Source organism: Pholcus phalangioides, unplaced genomic scaffold (genome assembly GCF_987345545.1).
Source record: "Pholcus phalangioides strain wild (caught in Gottingen) unplaced genomic scaffold, Ppha-v1.0 ptg000010l_1, whole genome shotgun sequence".
Lineage (NCBI taxonomy): Eukaryota > Metazoa > Arthropoda > Arachnida > Araneae > Pholcidae > Pholcus > Pholcus phalangioides.
The window spans coordinates 29147360-29165807 of record NW_028301603.1 but is presented as its reverse complement, the minus strand read 5'-3'; the positions used below and the strand labels follow the sequence as shown (position 1 = coordinate 29165807).

General features: G+C 39.2%; 1 protein-coding gene across 1 annotated transcript; it reads left to right on the top strand.

The window, feature by feature from the left end:
• The first annotated feature begins 3275 nt into the window (after positions 1-3275).
• On the top strand, positions 3276-18431 carry LOC149081240 (transmembrane protein 59-like). Its single transcript, XM_089238072.1, has 6 exons — positions 3276-3545; positions 7350-7452; positions 7682-7770; positions 8765-8948; positions 10479-10687; positions 17643-18431. Exons 1-6 carry the CDS (start codon positions 3399-3401, stop codon positions 17766-17768), a joined length of 858 nt encoding a protein of 285 aa, XP_089094198.1. The 5' UTR covers positions 3276-3398; the 3' UTR covers positions 17769-18431.
• The last annotated feature ends 17 nt before the right edge of the window (positions 18432-18448 follow it).

Below are 18448 nucleotides of genomic sequence, written 5' to 3'. Positions count from 1 at the left end.
GTATGAAATTAGCTAAACACAACATGTGTGTGATAATAACGCGAGAGGTAACAATGTAAACAAACCGGGGAAATAGTTCAAGTAAATAATGATTTTTTCTCAACCGAAATGGGAAAACAAGTGCCATCCATTAAAGCCGGGTTTTCCTAGGAATAGGTTTGTGGCGCTGCGTGAACCGAATTAGACCATTTCGCGCCGGCAGAAACGTGTTACGTAATTACGCTACGCGTTTGTGTTTTCCTAGCATGGCGCATCAGATCAGGGCGGCTATGTTATAATATATGGCCTTGGCATCAGCTACTCTGTCGCCTGCATGCTCCGGTTTGAAGGGAAGGAAAAGAAACCACGAGAGTGAAGAGAAAATCGGCAAAACGCGCTGCTCACGACGCATTTGACTCCTCCAGAAGCTGTCGGCCAATCACTCCCGACGTAAAGTGCCGTCGTCAGGCGTATTGCGCTCTGTAGGAAAACAGTCATGCTGCTTTTCTTATTGGTGAGTGGACGGCGTGTCGAGCTGGGCGAATCACGTTGCGCGAGGCACAGAAAACCTGCTCCTAGGTAAACCTGGCTTAATCGAAAAAAGAAACTTTTACGACGCAAATCATTGGTATGATTCATATTCTTTTAGGAATTCAAAAATTCAATTTTCATCACCATTTTAATGTTTCTGTTTAATCGGTCACCATGTTGTAATTTTTTTTCAACCTCGCCACCCCCCCCCCCCAAAAAAAATGCTATTTCTCATCCCCGGTTGGAAACCATTGATATAGAAGGTAAGTTATACAGGGTGATTCAGAAAAGATGGGAGAAACTTTAAGAGGTGATAGTACACACCAATACAAACAATTGTCATAAAAGAATGTATGGCCTAACATGAAACGGCCGCTCCGCAAACGTTAAAACGGCATTCCTGTCAGTGGCGTCGGAGCTCGAGCACCCACGGAAATTTATAAAACTGGTCCGAGCACCCCTAAAATTGATTTAGATATCAAAGTTTCCCACGTGAAACTCAAGACGAGCACCGGCAGATTCTAAACACTTCCGACGCCCCTGATTCCTGTTGAAATTTATCGGGAGGAAAAGAACAACCATGCACATGCAAATGTAACCCTGGGCAAGAAGAAGAAACCGTATGCAAATCTGCGTCGCAGTGAATAAAACGCGTGGACTCTTGTCTTACTAAACATTGTACATTACAATTGTTAGAACGGTTGCACGCTGGAATAACTTCACAGGGTTGGCGTCCGCGCCAGTTATTCACCGTGACGCAGATTTGCTTACGGTTTCTTCTTCTTGCTTCCCAGGTTATATTTTCATGCCTGGTGTTCTTTTTTCTCCCGATAAATTTCAAACGCGCATGTTAGACTATTCGTCATTCTCTGATGACGATTGTTTGTATTGGTGTGTACTATATATCACTTTTAAAGTTTTTCCCTATCTTTTCTGAATTACCCTGTATATTTCAAAAGTAATAATAACTCTTCAATACATTTGTTTTATACGCGATTTCACGTCCCTTTTACGACCCTGTATGAGCAGTACAAAGAAATACATATTTTTAGTATTTCCCCAGCTTTCTAAACGCCTCATTGAAGTATGAAAAATTATCAGCTCAAAAAATACAAAAAAAAGAAGGGATGATGGCACATAAAAGGTTGGGAAACCTATGCCCTAGAGCTAACTGCCGGACTGTGGTTAGGATAATAAGTAATCCCTGTTTAAGGCGCTTATACACTAGCGAACTGATCTTGCAACGCACGACCCCCCTGCAGCGGTTCCTATCCGCTCATGGGTACACAAATTCTCTTTGTGTTCCTTTCTTTCGTTTGTGTTCGTTGAAAAAACCGATCCCAGGTGGGTCCAGTGAAAACAGCTCAAGAATTGTTCACAACACCGTACGAATTACTGAACAACCAATTGCGAATGCTTTACTTGCATGACGCGTGTATACGCGCCTTTAGAGGCAATATTGGTTCTTGTACTCTGGGGAATTCAGACAGTGATTGGTCAAATCGTGTAAAAATGTGTGAGGGAAAAAAATGCACATATAAGCACTCGCATATCAATCAAGAGATAATAGTTTTAGAGTAAAAAAAATTTCCCCGGAAAAAAAAGAAAAAAAAATCCGGAAAACTGAAAAGGAGGACAAAATGTAGAATTTTCTAAAACGTAGGAGGACGCTTGAAATGACATAAAAAAAGAGTAAGTCTGGTAACCCTACGTGTACTGAAGTGGGGGGGGGGGAGGAGGAGCGGTGTTACGAGCGGTTTACTTCTTCCAGGAAACAAATTCCCAGAAACAAAGAAAGCAGGTTGCAAAAATAGGGTTACCAGACGTCCTCCTCTATGATGTCATTTCAAGCGTCCTCCTACGGGCCGCAAAATTCACCCTTTTGTCCTCCTTTTTTCGGGTTTCCGGAATTTTTTTTTCATTTTTTTTTTTTCATAGAGAAACACTTTGAAACATATATCTTCACAAACATGACTGTTTCCTTTTTTTCCTTCCTTGTTTTTTTTTTCGATTGACCAATAGCCGTTGAAATTCCTAGAATTCTTTTTGTTATGTTTTGTAGTTCTGTTTTAGTACAGAAAATGATTGTAGTGGCCGGTTTTATCGATCAACATAGTGACGCCATCTATTGTGAAAATTGAGGAAAATGGATTATCAAGGGTGCTCGCAAGCACCTTTCTCAGTTTTAGTATTTCCATGCAAACAGCACTCAAGGCTGATTCTTAGTCTTGCCATCTGTTGTGAAAATCGTGAAAAGTACAGGCCCGTCATGGGAGGGGGGGGGCCTGGCTTTTGAAGATATCCTAAAAATGGTGTATATATATATATATATATACAAATATATACATACATACATACATACATACATTGAGTACATATACTTTGTCCTCCTGGAAAATGTTTGCCACCCCCCCCCCGGAAAAAGTTGAAATGACGGCCAGTAGCAGATTAAAGTCGGTCGAGACCCCGGGCGCAAAAGAAAATAATGGGCCCTTAAATTAGAAAAAAGTCTGAAGTTTGGATTTTTTGGGCCCTTTAAAATTCGGGACCCTGGGCGCACCCGCCGTTAAATCCGCCTCTGATGACGGCCCTGGAAAAGTGACGTTAGAAAAATTGTCCTCATCTCAGTTTTCGAACCTTTTAATCCTACACTTGACTAGATCCTCACGCAAAAGCTTGCGCTCATCCTCAATAGATGACAGCACGTATTATGCCATCTCTCAATCGATCGATCGATTGCTCCAGTTATCGTCTGCTCCTCGTACCCCGGAACCAGAACTGTCGTTCATTCGCCACAGGAAGAGAGTTCTGTTTGTTTGTTTTTCTCTCTCGACCATCAGGCGATTGCTCAACATTTTTTCCTTGTGAAGAGCGTTTATAAACAAAACATGGCCGTGTACCATTATTATTATTATTGCCTGGCATTGCTCTGCTCGGTGCTCGTTCAAATAAACTCGGGCGAGGTCTTGGAAGACTACGTCAAAAATTCGTCGTCGCCTTCCTGCGAAGAGTTTTGCGATTCCACTTTCAGTGATGTAATGTTGTTGTTGTTGTTATTATATGTGTCGCAATCACCTTTATACATCAACAAATATACAAACAATATGTATACAAATTGTTTTATTCTGAGATATAACTAATGTTTTTCGCGCAATTGTAAATTACGTGTTTCGTGGGTTTTGTAGATTTGCGTGATTGTTTATTGTTTAATAATTAAGTATGCGTGTTATTTCAGATTTAATCTTTGATAATTATGTTGATACATAATTGTTTTTTGGAATAACTGTGGCTAAATGATTTATTCAATCCGCCACAGCCTTATGTAGTAATTATTTGTATAGGTGAACCTCAGTGCATAATATTGATTTGAAAGGGGTTCATTCACTTATTCCAGTTATTTCCATGGGGCGAATGCAGAGCCTGTTCCTTATAGGGCTCAAACCCTTCTTTTTATAAATATTGCTTTCTTTTTTTAAGGCACAGTTAATGGCGTTATTACAAAGCGATTATGAACAAATAAGCGGCTTGTGGGGGGAGGTTGAAGTATTACGTCAGCATTGATAGAGGGTTTTTGAATTTGCTGACAAGAGGGAGTTTAAAGGATAATTAAGTCCTCGCCGCTGTGGTGGTTGAGTGGCCATAGTGATAGACTCGCATCGCACTGTCCTGGGTTCTAGCCCCACCAGCATCACAGTGATAATGATCGGCTGAATTTGGTTTTCCGTGGTTTCCAATTTCGAAATACGAATGCAAGCCAATGTCCCCTGTTAAAATGTCTCACCACAGAGGGAAGCAAGCCTACAAACGATACAAATATTCAGTCATTACACTTCACCCATGGGGGATATCTCATTCCTATTGATAAATCCTCTATAGATCCCCGCCCACACACACACATCCTGTCTTATTTATGGAGGGAGTCTGTAGGGGCTGCCAAACTGTTTTGTGTCCACTCCCCAACTGCTGTACCACCTATGTCCCCTGTACAATGTGGACAAGATAAGAACCTGAGACTTTTACTTACTTATTCAATATCTTTTGGCCATAATCCTATGGGATTTATGAGGCAAGAAAGGAAACTACTACTCATGAAAATAATTTTCTTGTGTGGATAGTGGGAGGTTCTGATTGCAACTGTTTTTGCAAAGGTGGGATATGTAAAACAAGCTAATGTTTGGTGTATGGAAGTATAGTGTGGGCCAATTTGATGTATGGAACGGTATAGGTTGTCATTGCTTGTATTGTGCGAAGTATGGAGTATTGAGCTCTCGTCTTCACCGTGGTTTCTCTAAATTCGAGAGACGTTAATTAGGCAAGAGGGTTCCTTAAAAACAGCCATTTCAGTAATTTGAAGTAATACTTTTCTATTTCGGCATCAATGCAAATCGGAATTAATGTGGGTGCATCTAGTCTTGACTAGCCAATGATTATGCATCTGAGTGGCACTCATCTTGAAGGTTACTGTCAAGGTCTACAGGTTCGAATCCAGGCGAAAACATTGGGAACAAGTTCTTTACCTACCGAGCCTGGCGTGATCACCGATAGATGGATGATGCCTTCATTTCACACCTAACTCCACTGATTGGAAATTGTCATGTGAACATATATGACTGGAGTTGGTGTGTGGTAAAGTAGCTAATGATTATCATTTTTTAAGGCGCAAGGTTGGCCCACACCATGCATGGTCACTTTATTATTTTCATGAAAAACGTGACCATGCGTGGTGTGGGGCCAACCCTGCACTTGAAAAAAATGATAATTATTGGCTACTTTACCACACACTCGCTCCAGTCATATATTGCCAAAAGGCGATTTCCAACCAGTGGAGTTAGGTGGGAAATGAAGGCGTCATCCATCTATCAGTGGTCACTCCAGGCTCGGTAGGTAAAGAACTCATTCCTGATGTTCTCGCCTGGATTTGAACCTGTGGACTTTGACAGTAACCTTTATAGTGGAAGACGAGCGCCACTCAGACGCGTAATCATTGGCTAGTCAAGACTAGATGCACCCACATTAGTTCCAATTTGCATTGATGCCGAAATAGAAAAGTATTATTTCAAATTACTGAAATGGCTGTTTTTAAGGAACCATGGTGAAGACGAGAGCTCAATGCCTGATACTTTGCACCATACAAGCAACAGCAATCTATACCATTCCATTAATTAATAAACCTAAAATGCACAAGCTAAAAATGTAGCTTGTTTTGTCTACAAAGTCATGTTAAAAAGTGTTCTCCCCGTGCATACATAGCAAAGGTCATTTATAGCAGTGTCGGGAGGTGGTGGTCAGACTCACGCAAGATCAACCTTTGGAGGGAGTGCAAAAATAGCTCGAGATGGGGAAGCAAGAAGGAATTTCTTAAACAGAAATTTCGAGTTATCAGATTATATAGCATTGAAATTAGCGGAAAATTAATAACACAAAAATATTTCCTCTCGGTATTTAAATTTTTTTGTCTTTGAGGGAGACATGGCCCTCACCCATATATTCCTTTGTTCCCAATATGCAGTAGAAGGTGAAGGGTAGATCTGATGGAATTTGTCGGGGGGGGGGGTTCAGAAATTTGCTGACGTAATACTTGAAAATGACCCCCTTACGTGTAAGCCGAACCTCCAGCACATGGAAACCTTCAAAACCACAATGTAGACAAATTTTTTTCTCTCTACAAAAACCAACCCTTATGTGAGCCAGAACCCTCCCACCCCCCCCCCCCCTTCTTTTCCTAATGTAAACGAATCTGTGAATTAAAAACCTGGCAGGTAAAGCATTGGATTAGTCCAGGAGGGATGGTAGACACTGTAGGCATCATAAAGGATTGTATGAGTTTTCTTTAGTTGTAGGACGGGGGATGAAAAGAAGAATTCTTCTAGGGAAAGGGGTCCAGAACATCAAGGAGACAGGCATTTTCTGGATATTATGCTAAGGTGCACTTGCAAAGAAAAGTTTGGCAAAGTCGTGCTCCAGTGGTGTAGATGGTATCATGCTCTTGACCAATATGCAAGAGGTCCTGGGTTTGAGTACTGGCGGAGACAGGATGACTTTCCTTTCCGAGTTCACCACAGTATAATATCCAGAAAATGTCTGTTTCCTCGATGTCTTGGGTTGGGGGAAGCCATCTATCTCTGTCTGAGGAATGTTCAATAGTGAGTGTGTTATTGTACTTGATGTTTTGCGGTCAGGGCCAGACTTAAGCAGGTGCGAAGGGTGCGACCGCACCGGGCCGCAAAAATGGATAAAAATATTTTGATTACATTTTGTGACTTCAACTTCTTAACAAAGCAAGCTTCCAGCATTCAGACGTTGAACCCTCTGGCCTAGGGTTTTGATGGATCCCTTTCTCTTCCCCCCCCCCCCCCACAAGCCAATAAGGGTGATACCGTTGGATCTGGTTCTTATTCTTATATTACCAACTTATAAAGAATTAAACGAGGGAGGCATAATGCGTGGTTAATGCAGGAGTAAAGAGTATCTAGTTGTGGCTCTGAGTAAATATATATAGGTAATTGGTCCTCTAGCTTTGAAAGCCCCAAACCTTCAAGTGCCTGGGGGCACACGGCACTATTTGCCAAATTTATTGAATAATGGCTTTTTTCACGACCGTGAAATAGTAGTTTGATAGTTATTCTCAATTGCCAATGTAAAGCTAGCGTTCACGAGGGTGCCTAATGGACACTGGAGGATTGGGAACCTTGTTTTAAAGGGCCGCAAAGCTTATTCTTGCACCGGGCCGCAAAGTACTTAAGCCCGCTCCTGTTTGCGGTCAAGTTATGCCGGTTTATATTGAGATTCAAACATGTACTAATGTTTGAGTCTCAAGAAGATGATTTTTTTTCCGATAGGTTGACTTGGAAACAGCTTGCAAGAAAGGCTGCCGTCTCTATGTGATAATTGGATTGGCCAAAGATTCCAAAGGGAACACGACTGAGAATTCCTGCTTCGTTGGTGAGTTGCCGTTTTCTTTACCCTTTGCATATCAGGAATCGTGTAAAAAAATCAGGATTTAAGAATCGCTTCTAAGTATACATTTTTATTACATAGCTAGCCGTCTTTTTTCTGGAAATTTTTACAATTCAGCAATTTGTTTTGGAAATCGTTTGAATCTTGAACCTATCATGTCACATTTTTATGTAATAATACTTTTTCCCCCTTTGCCGTTATCCCATCAATGTAGCTTGTAAGGAAGCCTATGGTTTTGGTACTACAGTGAAAGCGTGCAGTGATGGATGCAAGCACGAGAGCGATGCTCCTGTCAAGCCAAAGGTATGCCGTCACACTTTTTTTTTTATTCTCATGGTATCTGCATCAACTACTGCTACTTAACCTTAAATGCACCTCGTACGCATTTCTCCATGGAATTTCTAACGAATCTGTACATGCCAGAATGAGTGTTATGTGTGGGCCCCCTGACGTATTTATATTGTCATTTTGTGCTTGATTCGTGTTCTTGCTGGTGCAGCCATCTGTCTTCAATATTTCGAAGTGAGAATGACAAATGCTTGAATTTTCATGTTATGTAAAGATTGTGTAGAAGGTCTGCCTGCAGGTTTAAGGAAATTTCACCTGCTCTGACCGTGTGAGTGACGAAGCGAGTGGCCAAGTGAATAGGAATACGTTAGTGACCATATGAGTGAACAACCGTAAGACTAACCAAGTGAGTGGATGAGTGACCGTATGACTGTTAGCCGAGGCTTCGCTCGAGAGGGGCAAATTGTGTATGTTCATTGTATTGTTCTGTATTTTACATGACAGGCAAATTTTCTACCCCCTTCCCGGATATGTGGCTGAGTGAAGACAGGCACTTTCAGTGGCGAATGGGGCAGAGGCATCTTCAACTCTGAATAAAGCTGAGGCTTCGAATTTGAATGGAGCGAAAGCAGACATCATCAGCTTTTAGTAGAGTGAAGGCGTGCATCTTGAGCTGTGAATGGAGTGGAGACAGACATCTTCAGCTACAAATGAGCTGAGGCAGATCTTCCCTTCAGTTGCAAATAGAGGCAAGCGGATCCAGAGTGATGTGTAGGAGAAGTAACTTATTGTGTCGGTGTATTGGATCGTCCCATATTTTACAGGGACAGCAAAATTTCTCCCGTATTATTCGGCTCTTGAGAGGGATGATTGCTCCTATCTGCTCCCCCCACCACTCTTTCCCCTGTATTCGCTCTTGTCAGGGTCCGAAGGTATAACTTTTCAAGTTTGATGGTTGTTATTTTATGAAATGAGGGGGAAAAATGATTATCATTATTTTCTTTTTAAGGATGATGCCCAGACTCTGCATCTACTGACACCGTTCATGTACGTGAAGAGTGCATATAAAACAGTTGTGCATCATGTGAAGCAGTTGGTGACAACAAGCTTCACCCTGTATGTCGAAGAGGACAGCGGAAAAATGATCATCCTCAAGTCCAGTCCCAAGACTGTTATCGACCTCTCTGATTACAGTGAGTGTTCTCTTAAGCGTTCAGTTACCTTATTTACCATTTCATGTGTAATAAAAATGTTTCATATATTTTCGAGAGATACCAAACCTCTTAACAAAGGTAGGGCCTTCCAATAGTGGCCACAATTTCACACTCCACTTTAGTTTCAAGTTTTGCTGTATTCTTACTTGCCATCATATTTTAGGTCAACAAGGTGATTTCCCTGAAGCATTTTAGATTGTAAGACATTTTTAGATTGAAACCCTCTGTAAAGGAAAGACCGCATCAGGATATTTGCATTATAGGATATCTACCATTAGAAGTCTCAGAGAAGTCACAGAATGGAAAAAGATCATGGAAATCAAGAAAAATTAGAACAAAGCTTGTAGATATGCCTATATATTTTTTTATGAATCGTTTTTGAGTTTTTCTTGGCAAGTTCCCGTACTTGATTTCATTGTAGAAAATCGGCCCCCTTATCAGGTTCCCTTTGTGAATTCGTGATAGATATTTGCAATGGTGGTCAACTGAACATGGTTTGCCACATTAACTGTGAGTCGAGAGCAAGTTCTGACATGAATAAGTTTTTTGTGCCTTGAATTGAGTGTTAGGTACTGGCATGAAATTATGTCATTATCATCGGCTTTGCCTTTGGAATAGCTATTAAACGACACCAATGTCTGTTTTACTTTGAACTGCTCGAGATATAGTGAAAAAAAAAATTGTTACGAATCAGGGCAGCGATCCTGGTGCCTGAACGAGAAGAGATATTGAAACTGGAGTGATATCATTGGGTACACCTTTGCCATGTACATTTGGCAATGTCATTGCTTTTGACTAGTGTTACATACTTCCTGAGATGTTAGCGTTTGAAGAATTTCATCACACACTTCTTGTGAATGCTCCCAGTATCATCAGACAATTTGAAAGACTTATTCACATAAAAAAAAAAAACATTCACACCAATGAAAATACAGTGAACGCAACCGCGTGTGTATCACACCAACAACCATCACACCATCATACTCAACAGTGCATGAACTCTCTTCTTTTTTCTTCTTCTGATGAAGGTCTGCACACGGAGCACCATCTATTTATCTTAAGACATTGAATCGCCAGATTTACCACATAACGAGTATTAAATTGCCAAAAAAGTCTATATATTGCCAAAAGTAAAATATTTATATCAGTAGCAAATTAGATTGGTTGGAATTATCATTTGTTACTGTGTGTTCGATCTTGCAAAACATACACAGCCATTGTACGGAGCTGCCTTTGGTTCAGACTAAGGGTACAACAAAAACAATGAATACTTAAATGTTTTTTGTTTATGAAAAATTGATGTTCTTGGTACAAAAAAGGGTGTTTTGCAATTAGAAATATGGCTTTAACCTACCGTAGTATCAAAATACGCTGCAATAATTTGGCTTATGATAACCAACATCTAAGTCTCTACCCGCAATTCTTTTCTCTTACTGTAACAAGAAGCTTTAATTTTATTTGTTGATTGTTTTCTGTCTGTAACAGAACTTCAATTTTTGTTTTTAACAGATGCCAAGGACTCCGGAAACGATGCCAAAATACAGGTGTCAAATTGGCAGGCAGAGCGTTCTGACTGGATGGACTGCATCTCTCAACAGTCTGGATTGCCGAGATGGATACTGGTTTCCGTGTTGTTCGGGTTTATTGTGGCTCTGCTCTGGCTGTGTTGCGTCACTACCGTCACTGCTCCCAACCATCACCTCAGCAGCAATGCAAAGGTGAGTGAAAAGTAGACAAATACAAAAAAGTAAACAAATGAGAGTGAAATTTGAGATATAGGTTCTTCACAGTACATGCCCGAGAATGAGTGGGGGAAACAATGGTTACAGTAACAAAATTCCGAAACATTTAAAATGGCAATGCTCTTTTTTATGCATTGCCAAGTGATCGCGCAGTGAAAACCTGAATGGTGTTGGAATTGTGCCTGTAGCCCCATAAACACTGGCGCTAGACACAAAGCATGTGGAAATGACCAACGCAGATCACATTTCTACCACCAGAAGTTGCTGCATTAGCACACCAACCCCCTGGGTGAAATCTTTCTTTGTCTGCGTCAACATTTATGATGCAGCAGGTACTGTTCCAATGCCGTCCGTGCTTCTTCACTGTGCTGACTACTTTGCAACACTTAAAAGGGAGTGTCGCCATCCATTTGAATTTTTTGAAATTTTGTAGTGAGAGTTATGTTTTTGTTTCTCGACTCATTCTCAAGCGCTTGCTTTGAAACACCTGTTTGCTGCCTCTAGAAGGCTCGTTTATCTGTTAAGTCATTTTATGACCACCACGTGTATAAAATTGATTTTCCGTCTTTGCGTATGTTCCCTATACAAATCTGTAATTGTAGACTGATCTTTGCCGAATTTTGCATTTATACCGATTAGGACCAACTTGATAGGGTACTTTAAAAGTTCGTCAGAGCTGCACGAATCCCAAAATCAGCAAAACAAATATTGCTCAACAGTGATTCGTGGACCTCAAAAATGACTTTTGGAATGTTTACTTTGGTCCGAAATTAACAAACTTCATCACTTCCCGAACTACTCCTTTACAATCACCTTTCTTCCATGGTCCCAGTATTTAGGGAAAACCCGGGGCACATATTGCCAGGTATTATAGCTACTTCACTCCAGCCATATCACTATGCTACTACTACTAAACCACACATGCATCTCATTCATATTCCTCTGCGGAACTTCTAACGAATTGGTACATGTTGGAATTTGTGTGTCGTGTTGTGAAAACTTACCGTAAGGTTTGTTTCTGTGTAATGCTTGTTATGTATAGTGCTGCCATCAATTTTTTAAACTATGAGTGAAGTGTAATGATTAAATATTTTTACAGTTTGTAGGCCTGTTGGTCTCACCTCTGTGGCGAGACTTAGTGGGGGGATTGGCTCGAATTTGTGTCGTAAAGTTGGGAACCACAAAAAAACTCCAGCTGACCACCACTATGGTGACAGTGAGGTCAGCCATTTCGCTATACTGCAATTTACTGCCATTAAGGAGTTCGGATGGAAATGAAGGCACCATCTCTCGGTGGTCACCCCAAGCTTGGTAGGAAAAATATCTATAGTCTTCCCCAAGATTGAACCTGGGACCTGATGGCAACCTTCACGGTGCTAGACGGACATCTTACCACCATGCCACTTGGGCTGGGTATTATAGCTAGTTGCATATATTTTGCATGGGCAGATTCATAAAGGATCCATCATGATCTTTATTGCTGCATTCCCACTACATAAATGAAGTTATTTCGCACGAGTAGCATTCTTGGTGGCTTTATATAAATTGTCATTTGGCTAATTGGAATAAAACTTTTTAGACAAATCAATGAAATTTGCCTGCAAAAATTTCAAATAACTGGGCAAGCATGGGTTGACCGTATTTTAACCAGTCAAGTGGCAATGACGAATATATGGGTCATAATGTTTCCAATCCTTGAGTGGTGATGACGACTATATGGGTCAAACTTTTTCCAATCCTTGAGTGGTGGTGACGAATATATGGGTCATGGAAGACCTGTTCCTTCCCCCTTGACCTATTGTACATTGACTGACACCTTCAACGCCTCCTAATCCTTCAAATGAATGAAGCGCTCGGTTGAACAGTACAATGAATTGGTTATAGACCGTCACAATAAATACCGTCTGTACAGAATAAGGTGTGGCTTTTTTACTGGTATCTTGAAAGTAAGAATGCTAGATTGTTAAAATGGAATTAGGGAGGGGTGGTACAGAGAAAGAGGGAGAGAAACTGTTTATCTTTCTAAGGAGGGGAACTGTTTCTTCCACACTTATATTCACAACATGTGATGCTGTACGTCAAAATTTTTCTCAAAAATATTTTTTTATTTTATTTTAATTTTTCAGTGAAATTTCGATATAACGATATTCTCAAGACCATGAAAAATATCGTTGTAGAAGGGTTATTGCTATATCGAGAGGCAGCACTTCAATATTAGGCTATAGGCATTGCTAAATAAGACGAAAAAATATCGTTGTAGTAGGATTTATCCATAGCCCCCACAAGGGGTGGGCTGGCAAGGCTCCAGCCCTGGGGCCCGGGACGATTTTCATTATTTTTGTTTTTTAACGCTATAAATCCATCATAAAAGGGCCCGCGAAAGTCTGGTCGGGGAAGGTCCCGTAAAGGATTCCAGCCTAGGGGCCCTAGTCCAGGAAGTGGGGGCCATGGATTTATCGTTGTATCAGTGACATTGTAACGAGATTTCACTGTATATAAACACATAAATAAACGTATGCAATCCACTAAAATCCAACAAAAAGTTTATTGACTGGAAGATGAAATTAAAATTAAATTTTTTTCCAGAATTTATTTTTTTTTTTTTAGAATTTATTCTAAGTTATATGGATATAAATTTAACTTGAGACTTGCATAATATTTCGTGCTATTTGTTAATTCACAATTGCTGTTTTAATTATAAATGTTTTAATTATATTTTACAAATTTTTTAAATACAGTGGGACCCCGCTACAACGATAAGCGATAAATCCTTCAACAATGATATTTTTCGAGTTTTGTGCGGAAATGTCACTACTCTAATGTTAAATTGATGCCTCTCGATATAACGATAACCAATATACAACGACATTTCTTTTTTAGTCTGCATAAATAAATATATATAAACGGGCAGGGCCGCAACTAGGGAGCAGGGGTGTAAGTCGTTGCGCAGAAGATAAACCATTTATAGGTCGATTGCGCTCACCCCGATATCCAAACAACCCGATTTCCACACTCGGCGCAATCGACCTGTTGGGGGGAATACAAACACTCCCATTTTCGGCGCAATCGACCGAGCCCTGGGGGCAGGCGGGCCTCGTGCCCTGGGCGCTGGACCAGAGGGGGGAGCAAATTTCATTCTCAAACCTTACTTTCAACATTACAAGGGGGGGGGGCAAAATGCGCACTTGCCCCGGGTGACCATGCATCTAGTTGCGACCATGTATAACAGTGGCGAAGCCCGAAATTGGGCAGTTTGCCCAGCCAATGTCCAAATTTTGTGCTTTGACCGGCCCCATGTATCGATTCCTATGATTTAGGGTCATCACCACGTTGGCATAGTGTTTGGTGATAATTGTGACCATTTATAATTATAGCTAGCGACAGCAACTCTAACGATCAAAGAAATCGGTATATCGATATCTTAGAGATCGATATACCGATCAGAAAGGCTCAGAAAGACTTTTTTTCTCTTTTGAAAGCAATAATAGTCTATGTGACTTGCACCCAACCAAGGGAACTAAATTTTATAAAGAAATAGCTCGTACGCGGTATACGTCAAAACCAAGACTTTCTTTATTTGAAAACGTATGTGATGTGGCCTTTTTGAAACATTGTGCTGCATGTTTAATTTGTCTTCGAAAGCAAAATCTACTGTATTATCCGACATCTTAATTTCCTCAATTTTTTCTTTTTTATGTGAAATTTGAAAGAAAAAATCATTGAGAGATGTCGGTTTGTCAAAAATAATATTGAAATTGACATGTTTTCTGAGCAGCGTCAAGGCATGAAACGATCCCCCCCCCCCCAAATACAGAATGTTTCGTTGGCGTATGAAAAGGGGAGAAGGGGTTCAAGCTTTGGCCGAGATTACAGCGTTATTTTTCAGTATAAACTTCACTCCCCCCCCCCCCCTTCAGAAGAAAAAAATTTGACCCCTCCCCATTCTTGAGAAAATCCCGAGAACGCCTATGTTGTATTTAGTATAATTTTGATACACAAAGCTACTCGATATATATATAGTAGTTTTCGTAATACATACCATGCATGCAAAAAAGAATGGGATGATTGTGGTCCGGATTTGATAATATAATTCCTTTTGTATAATTCTTTCATTCTCTTTGAATGATTCAAAAAAGAAACCAAAAATTGTTTGGTATTTATGCACTTACTAAAATAAAAGACACATTTTGTGCATGCTTATTTGGCAAAAATGATTTAAACGCAATACGGTTGACATATACAATCATATCAAGAAAAATAATAATCGGCACATATTTATTCATATGGAATGTTATTATATCATCAATTAAATTTTTAATCTTTATTTTAATCTATTCATTTTAAGAATGTTCAGAAAAATGCGTATCGCTCGTGCAAAATGTGTTATTCGCTTAATCGTATCATTTTCCAAGCCGGTACGGATGTAATGAAATTCACTTATATTGAATACATTCGCTGTTTTTTCTAACTTCGTTATAAGCGGGTACAACTGTGTGTATGTATGCGGGTTTTTTTTTTGAATGTGTTTATAGAATCCTATGATAACACATGTAATTTATGCGAAGCGTAAAAATTCAATTATATGTGACCAACTGAATGTGACATTACATTGAGATAAACCCTGAAAAGCAGTTGTTATCGTTGATTCAATTAAAATGTTGACAAATATTCCATTTCTTTTGTTACCTTTTATTTTTTTTGGTCTGTATATCATCAAAGAAAGTAAATTTCATCAAAAGAAAAAAAAATTCTGTAAGATACATCGCGTTGCTGAACATGCCACCTATCGAAACGAGGCTCAAATAGGCTTTTAAAACGTTTGCGTTTATAATGTATCTTACATTATTAATGGCATGTATTAAATACACCATAATATTGCTTCCTTCCATATACACATAAAATCGATATATTTTATAATCAGTTAGTTTTTTATATGTGAAGTATAAATCATTTCGTGTTGTATAAATAGATTAAATAAAAACGAAGGTATTTTTTTCATATTCATTGCATATTTTAAATTTACTCATAAGATATAATATCGATATTTGTATAATTAAAATCATCGACTACTGTTATTTTCAACTTTCTAGGAAATTCAAAGTACACCATATATGTATATTTTTGTGCCTTATCACACATAATGTGTGTTGCTTTCATAAATTTCCTATACTGTTCAAAACTGTGCAGCCTTTTCTCTTGCGAAAAAGCTATTCGATTAAACTGAAAAGTATGCATTGGAAAAGTGCATCACACTTCTCGGATAAAATGTGCTAAGACACTTTAGTGATACCACAAAATGATAAGTCGCATGCAACGTCAGCGAAAGAGGAACGAAAAAATTGCAAGGAAGTGCGATTATAAAGTATTGTAACGCCGTGAAACTCTACGTAGACTCAGAACGGGCTTAAATATTTTTTTAAATAAAAAAGAAAAGAAAAACTTTGTTGCGTAATCCCTAATACCCCGTTATAGTGTTGCTGTGCATTTAGAGAATATAAACGCTTCTTTTCGCCAATAAATTAGTGAGAAAAGTACAATATATATACAGTGAAACATCGATATAACGATAGTCTGCGGACTAAGAAAAAATATCGCTGTAGTGGGATTATCGCTATATCGAGAGGCAGCCGATTAACATTAGAGTATAGACATTTCCAAATAATACTTGAAAAATATCGTTGTATCAAGTGTCATTTTAGCGATGTTCCACAGCAATAGGAAAAATGAACTTCTAAATATGTCTATGACCACGACAGGGAGAAAAAAAAATGCCCAATACTGTAACAAAAGAACAGGTACTGAAGTTGAGTGTGTATTAGTAAAGAATAGGATCACTTTGGAATAGGTGTAGCCAACCTGTCACTTGGATGGACCCCACCAACCACGCCTTCTCTGTTGTCCTGCATGTTTGTTGGGGGGGATAGCACTACTTGAGATAAAGAAGCTTCGCCACTTTACAAGTATTTTTCCGTATAACCTCACACCGTTTTTCAAATAGAAATCGAAAAACCTTTCACCGCTCAACCGGTTAATCCTTAAACGCGCATTGTTGTTGCTTTTTTATAGTTAATGAAACACATATATAGAGTGCATACAGTATTTTACTGGTGAACTATGGGTTCTAGAGGTATACTTCCAATTTAAAAAAGTATCCAAATATAACATGATGTACTCAGATGCCATTCATTTTCAAGGGGTTGCGCAGTTATTAAAATAAAAAATAATTTTTATATGGACACCCTGTGCCCAAAAAATCAATCACAGTTGTTACCCCCCCCCCCCCCGATTCCAACTAAAAAAATTCCAAGTTTCTGAGTGCAATATTCACTGAGATATTCGAATCCGAAAACGGGAGGAAGGTGGAGGAGGAGGAACATCATTAAATGCAAGTAAAACTGTTTTCATTTCACCCTATGTGCAAAAAGGGGCGATTCTAGATTTTTATCTTGAAACTGGCTGCAGTAATAAATGTTCAAAGAACCCTTAGAGCGCATATGCAAAGCTACACATTTAAGGGTTAAGGGCCGTATTCATGACATGGTTTAAACTGTAGTCACAATTTTTGGATAAGAGATCAACATAGATTGGTTAAAAACCTGAATTTAACCAATCCGTGTCGATCTCTTATCAAAAAATTGTGACTATAGTTTAAACCATGTCGGTAAATACCACCCTAAATGACACAGACACAGGACTTTCAACCAGATATCGCAATTATGGCCCAACAATAGGCAAAGTTATGCAGGGGCAGCTCTTGGGCCGTGCGACTCTTGCTTTCAGTACGTTTTGGGGGGGGGGGTGAACCATTGAGGGCTAAGCTACAGAGGACTGACATTTTCCTCATTTTAATATTGACTGTGCTTTCAAGTTTTCTGCTGTATTTGCGATTGTATAATTTTTTCCTTAATGTACATTTTATCTTTCCTCACAGAAGTTTTCGACCAAAAACGACATAGGATACTTGTGCCTGTACGAGCCAGTGGACAAGTACAAAATACAACCCCCTGCCGCTGAAGTCGAGGCTCCAGCCCTACCAGTCAAAGTCAATCTGGGTTAGGTCTTCGTTCGTTGTTGCGGGTGACCTTATTTTCCCTTCCTCCCCATTAATTTCTGGATAGTGAAAAGGGATTCAAAAGATCGTTAACTTATCTTATCACTTCAAAATAAATCGTTAATTTTCTGTCCAATTCACTGTGATTTTTTTTTCTCAGAATATAAATGTGTTAACGGAAATATATATACGGGAAGTGTATATATAAATATATAATATAGTGATACAATATGATATATATATGTGTGAAATCCGGTTTAGTACAGAAGCCTGCGGAATCCTATTCGATGAAAACTTCAAAAAAACATTAGGTAGATTGATCTCTTTTTCTTCTCTCTCCTTGTTCAATGGTGGTGTGACGCTTGCGTTCGTTATGGACAAACTTAGAATATATATATACTGTCTTTCAGTTTATGGTGGTAAACGTGTGATATCGTGTATTTTGCATTTAGACATCAAAAAAAAAAAATCAGTATATCTTAATTTTTTTTCCCCTTCCTAAATTATTATCTTCCCCGGTATTTATTCGAGCGGTTTTTTTTTTTTCAATTGGAAAGTCCAATTATTCGTTGTTTGATTCGGACAAAAATGGAATTTGACTTGTGATTTTTTTCCCCATGTTTTAATAAATTGTCTAACATAATAAAGTTTACTGTCTGTGTTGTTGTATGTTTTTTGACTGTAGT